Here is a 6,432-nt window from a genome sequence, read left to right on the forward strand (position 1 = left end):
TTTTGTGGTCCAGGGTCACATTTATGTATTTTGTGTTTATGTGGGTGGGTCAAGTTCTCCTGCACACCAATGACTCTGTTTAATGGTCATTGTGTTTCAAGATTTGTGATTCCCTAAAGAACCATTTTAAAGCTCTACAAGTTCTTCGAGCTGAAAAGTCCTTTGCTTGTGGGGGGTTTCTGATATCAGTATCACAATGCATAGTATTTACCAGTCTTTTAGGTCAGAAGCAATCATCACTGACGTCAGTCTTCCTAATGCAAGTTGTACATCTTTTTTTTAAGATCATTAGACAGCGATGTTGTGTTACAAGAACAGGAAATGAAGACTCTCAAAAGAATTATTCCAGTGCTGTGTAGGTGGTTATGAAACCATAATCAGAGACACGACAGGTCGGCAGAGAATAGCGTGACAGCAAATAAAAAAAAAGAAAGAAAAAGTAAAACCCTGAGACATGCAAGCTCTGTTTTCTGTGAGCTGCCTACTTAGACAGCATTTTAAGGCAATTTCTATGTGCTATCTATGCAAACATTTTTGTAATTTTGATGGGACTGGCTTCCGGTGTCATCCTCATCAGTTTTACCGTTTACTGCACATTGTTATTCTTCTAGTTATTTCCATAAAGCAGCTAATGAACCAAAAGTATCGCCCATAGGCTTACTTCTGCATTGAGGAATAAGGTGGATACTATGGCATCATTAGCTTAGCAGCATGCGAACAGCAGGGCTTAGTAACATGCTAACATTTGAAGCTGCTGCTTGTGTAGCATTCAGAATAAGTCCCTTATGAGGTTCTAATTGGATGATGTCTATGTAGGCAAGGTGGCTTACTGGGTTTTGGGACAGTTTCCACTTAAAGATGAATTTCTGAAGATTGTCTAACAAGTCTGTTTTATCTTGTAGTTGTGTTTCTGCTGTTATTTTGAAGACTTTTATCATGGTCTAAGTGCATGGAAGACTCGACCAAACCAAAACTAAGAAGCTAAACCTCACAACAATGGCAGTTATGCATAAATAGTGGGGAGGTTTTGCTGATTCAGGAAGCATTAGAATCTCTGTGTACAGATTTCAATGGTCAGCATGTCTTTTAGTAATTCATCAGAGAGCGAGAGTGTTTCAGATCGTTCTTAAACCAATTCCCCATCTTCTGGTCTCTCTCACAGATGGTATATGCTAGCTATTTCATGCGTGTACCTCCTGACTTCCTGTGAAGTGGATTTCTACTTGAATGGGATAAATTCACACATATGCCTCCATGCCATCATTTCATATGGATCACAGACATGGAAGTGTGAACACTTTTAGAGTGTTTAAGAGTGAAAAGGCAGGTTGGGAAACAGGAACAGCCCTCTAACTCACTGCCCAGCTGTGTTAGGTGCACCAGAGGTTTAGAGGATTCATAAATATCTTATGATGGTGATGTAACCTTTGCAATGGATTCCAAGTCAAGTCCCTGAGCTCAGTTAGCACAAGTGCTACTGTGTGTTAAAAGCTTTTGAAGTTGAACTAGCCGGGGTCAAAACAAAGGAGATAGAATCAAAAAGTTCCAATTTGCAATTCAAGGCAATTATGCAAGTACACGACATTGGTTCTTCCTTTTCACAGCTCTGACTAAGTTCAGAATAATTTAACAATTCTTAGTAAAGTAGTTTTATGAGCCTATAATTTAATGAAACACAGTTGACACTTTGGAAAATGGAAAATGTTTTCTGCTATATTAGTTAAACTCTTAGTAAAACACTCTTTTACCCTCTCCGCTCATTCAATGAATAGTATTCAATGAATACACAATTCATTCATGTTTTAGAGCCATATCCTGCCCGCCAAAGAAAATAACCCAACAGAAGTTCAGTCAATGCTGTGTGGTATAATTGTTTATTGATTTGGATGCCTTGAATTTCATATTTTATAACTCAGCACTATTTTTCTCTTTTTCTTTCTCTGTGCAGGTAACCGGTAGGATGGTAGCAGGGGAAGTGAGTGGGCACAGCTTCCTTGTGGCATGCTGGCAGCCCATTCTAATCTTAATGCTGGGCACAGTGCTGTCTGGCTCTGCCACGGGCTGCCCATCACGCTGCGAGTGCAATGCTCAGGAGCGTTCTGTCCTATGCCACCGCAAGAAGCTGATGTCTGTTCCAGAGGGAATCCCATCTGAAACACGACACCTGGACCTCAGCAAGAATCGAATCAAAACTATCAACCCAGATGAGTTCTCTGCCTTCCCACAGCTGGAAGAGCTGGAGCTCAATGAAAACACCATCTCGACTATTGAGCCAGGGGCCTTTAACAACCTCTATGGCCTGCAGAGTCTGGGACTGCGCAGCAACAAGCTGAAGCTCATCCAGCTGGGAGTGTTCACGGGCCTCAGTAACCTAACAAAGCTGGACATCAGTGAAAATAAGATCGTAATTCTGCTGGACTACATGTTCCAGGACCTCTACAACTTGCGCTCTCTGGAGGTTGGGGATAATGACCTTGTCTTCATATCCCACAGGGCGTTTCACGGCCTCAGCAGCCTGGAGCAGCTCACGCTCGAAAAGTGCAACCTGACCTCTGTCCCGACAGAGGCCTTCACGCACCTGCACAGCTTGGTCATGCTGCGCTTACGAAACCTCAACATCAACAGCATCAGAGACTACAGCTTCAAGCGGCTCTACCGTCTCAAAGTGCTGGAGATCGCCAACTGGCCCTACCTGGATACCATGACCACCAACTGCTTGTACGGATTGAATCTTACCTCCCTAACGATCACTAATGCAAACTTGACATCAATTCCGTATTTGGCCTTGCGGCACCTGGTTTATCTTCGTTTCCTTAACATGTCCTACAATCCTATTCAGATGATCGAAGGCAACCGGCTCCATGACCTGCTCAGACTGCAAGAGTTCCACTTGGTGGGCGGTCGACTGACGATGATTGAGCCCTATTCCTTCAGAGGACTGAACTACCTGAAAGTCCTAAATGTGTCCAGCAACTCCCTTAGCACCCTGGAGGAGTCTGTGTTCCATTCAGTGGGGAACCTGGAGACCCTTGCGTTGTACGACAACCCGCTGGCTTGTGACTGCCGTCTGCTATGGGTTTTCCGACGCCGCTGGAGGCTCAACTTCAACCGCCAGCAGCCGACTTGCTCCTCACCCGAGTTTGTTCAGGGAAAAGAGTTCAAGGACTTCCCTGACGTGCTGCAACCCAATTACTTCACGTGTCGCAAGTCTAGGATCCGAGACCGGAAACCTCAGCAGAAGTTTGTTGACGAAGGCACCACCGTCCACTTTATCTGCCAAGCAGATGGAGACCCGACACCCATCATCATGTGGCTTTCCCCACAAAAACAGTTCATCACAACGAAAACGATAGGACGGCTCACTGTTTTCCCGGATGGCACCTTGGAGGTGCGCTACGCTCAGATTCAGGACAATGGGACATATGTGTGCATTGCTAGCAATGCCGGTGGAAACGACACCGCTTTGGCCCACCTACACGTCCACAGTTACTCGCCAGACTGGCCCAACCAGCCCAACAAAACCTTGGCATTTATCTCCAACCAACCCAACGACAATGGAGCCAATGGAACAAAAGCAACAGTCCCGTTCCCATTTGATATAAAGACGCTAATCATCGCCACCACCATGGGCTTCATCTCCTTTTTGGGTGTGGTTCTGTTCTGCCTTGTTCTGCTCTTCCTTTGGAGCAGAGGCAAAGGCAACAGCAAACACAACATTGAGATAGAGTACGTCCCGCGCAAATCGGACGCTGGGATGAGCAGCAGCGGTGCCGATGCCCCTCGGAAATTTAACATGAAAATGATATAATCCAGCCAGGGAGCTCAAAAGACCCTTTCAAAAAAAAAAAAGACTCATAAAGATAAAAACAAAAGATTCCCTGCCTGAACAACCTCTGGCTCTGACGAGCTCCCCATAGAGGAGGGGTGTTTTTCCCCCTTTCTAAAGATGGATGTGCAGCACAGGGGTCGTGCTTTTGTTCAATATTGAACATGGGAGGGGGAAAATGTCCTCATGCGCTCTCCTCTGTGATGGCCGCTTAAACTCAGCCTACAGGGACCAATATCTTTGAGAGAGGATTTTGTTTTAAAACACTTCAGTTCCTGTGGATTTTTATGGGCAAAAAAACATGAAAAAAAAGGAAAAACCGAACCTCCAAAATGTTTTGTGTCGACCTCCACAATGCAAAGGCAGAGCATCCTTCTCCCTGCTGTCCTTCTGCCCGCATCCTTTTTGTTTGTTTGTTTATTTGTTTAACCCATTTCTTTTCTTGTTTTCTACTTGCATGAATAGTTTTATGACAGAATAACAGTAGATAAATCAGGGGTGAAAAGCACATTTAACAAACCTAACAGCTGCCCAAATTCATCTAACAACAGAATATGGAATATAATAGATTGCATTTCAATTCCTGCAATAGAGAAATATGTGTATAGTGCAACTTTCACCGCACATTTCTTTCTTTGTATCTGTACTCTGCTGTTTAGTTCTCATTTTGCTTTCAAACCCGTATTTTAATGCATTTGTTGGATAAGCCGAGGGGATTTTATGACTCAAGCATCTGGATACACAAGTACAGGTCGTTTATTGTTGGATTAATGGCTTGGCAAGTGAAAGCAGCGGTAATTATGTGACTTTTGTTGTCTGTTTTGCTTTATGTAGAAATGATCACTGTAGCCTGCAGTGAACATTTCTGTAGTGCCTGGTCAGGTTTACACCCATTTAACGGTACTGCAGCATCACACTTTTATATAACAAACCCATTCCAAGTTTTATTCGCCTGAGAAGCTACACCGAAAATGGACAGCTCTGTCTCAGAGTGTGTATGTGCGAAAGCGAGCAAGTTCCTAACAGAATCAATCATTTCATCAAAAGGTGAGAGTGTTAATATGCTCGACAGCACCCAATCACCTTCACCTGCGGCTGCCGTTGGGTCTCACACCTGTCTCATGCTCTCAGATCTGTCTCATGGGTCTCATCACCTGTCTTATGGTCTCGCGCCTGTCTAATGGTCTTAGTCTTAGACCTGTCTTATGGTCTTAGATCAATTTTTCTTTACATTATATGAAGCATCGGTGCCCAAAGAAACCATTTTAAATGTAACTCAGCACATCTAAGGACTCAGACGGTGCTGGTTGTTACGATGATAGATGTCTTCATGCAAGAGGGGACATCTATTTAAGTTAATAGCACAGTGTTTGTGAATAAAAAAAAGTGGGAGTAAACTGAAAGTAGGCATGTTTTACGCTGAAAAGAATGCACAATGGCACATTGCTGGAAAGAGACCGGTTAAAATGCACTGGTTAGTGTGTATGAAGCAGGTTTTTGTGCTAAAATGCAACGGTTAAATGAATTCGCTCCACAGTCCAGCTGTGTTTTAAGTATGTGTTCAATCTGGGCCAAGCAGGGCAGGTGATTTCCGTGGAAGGACACTGAGCTGTGTTTATGCACTGGATTTTGCTCAGGTGTAGATGGGTTTCGCCTCGCTAAGTGGTTAGTACTGTTGACTAGGGCTGCAGATGGAGAAGCTGCACAGATGGTTTAACCCTTACTGATCCACTTTAGCATTAATCTGTCACATGCACACGCCACACACACACACACACACACACACACCACACACACACCTGAATTGTTCTCTGATCCTCTGCCTCTGTGGTCTACCTGCTGTTTTCATCCTATTACGTCAAATAAATCTTTATATGATCTCTGCCCTCTCCAACATTCAGCCCAGGACGATAATGTGCATTAATGTGGTCCATTATATTCTTTTATACAAAAGAAAAAACAGAAACCTAAAAAGGTGAAAAAATCTAGTATGAAAAATGTTTAAATTGTTCTGTGCAATAAAGGTAATATGCATTTTGTTTTCTTTCTGTTTTTTAATTAACACAATTTTATTGATGTTGAATTGTTGAAAATATGGTATGTTGTATTAAACAATCTATGGAGATTTTTTTTTACCAAAAATGTGCATTGTTTATTTTGCTCTGAAGGGAGAACTTTGCCGTTTGCGCAGTTATTGTGAAATAATATTAACCAGCAAGGAAGAAAACAGTGTCATTTTATCGTAATGGGTTTTCTGTGTCCCTGTCGGAGTCATTATGGTAATACAAGACCTTCTGAAAGTTCTATGTAAGAGCTGAGCAAGAACATTTTTTATTTTCTCTGAATAATATTGTTCACACATAGTGATTTGCAGCGACAAAATGACTGGAAGCCATTGGGTGCTTCCTTTTAGCAACCAACAGTACAGAAACCTCATGACCTCCATGATAATAATCACAGTATGTGTGAAGGGGGGCTTAAGAAAATGACAAAAAATAAGGAGATTTATTATAATTAGAAGTTTAAAGGAGAAAAAAGCCTAATACTGCTGGTTTTAAAAGTGATCATTGTCTGATCCTAACTGGAGCTGATGACCAGATAGATGC

General features: G+C 42.7%; 1 protein-coding gene across 2 annotated transcripts in view; it reads left to right on the top strand.

Annotated features, from left to right (window-relative positions):
- LOC113043705 (leucine-rich repeat and immunoglobulin-like domain-containing nogo receptor-interacting protein 1) overlaps nucleotides 1-4,126 on the top strand; it is a 74,227-nt gene extending 70,101 nt beyond the window's left edge. For both annotated transcript variants that reach the window (XM_026203255.1, XM_026203254.1), the window contains one exon: nucleotides 1,949-4,126. In XM_026203255.1, the coding sequence (XP_026059040.1) occupies nucleotides 1,961-3,808 (1,848 nt within the window). In that variant the 5' untranslated portion in view covers nucleotides 1,949-1,960 and the 3' untranslated portion in view covers nucleotides 3,809-4,126. The remainder of the gene's footprint in view (nucleotides 1-1,948) is intronic.
- Nucleotides 4,127-6,432: the final 2,306 nt, after the last annotated feature.

This window comes from Carassius auratus, chromosome 25, assembly GCF_003368295.1.
Source record: "Carassius auratus strain Wakin chromosome 25, ASM336829v1, whole genome shotgun sequence".
NCBI classification, from domain to species: domain Eukaryota; kingdom Metazoa; phylum Chordata; class Actinopteri; order Cypriniformes; family Cyprinidae; genus Carassius; species Carassius auratus.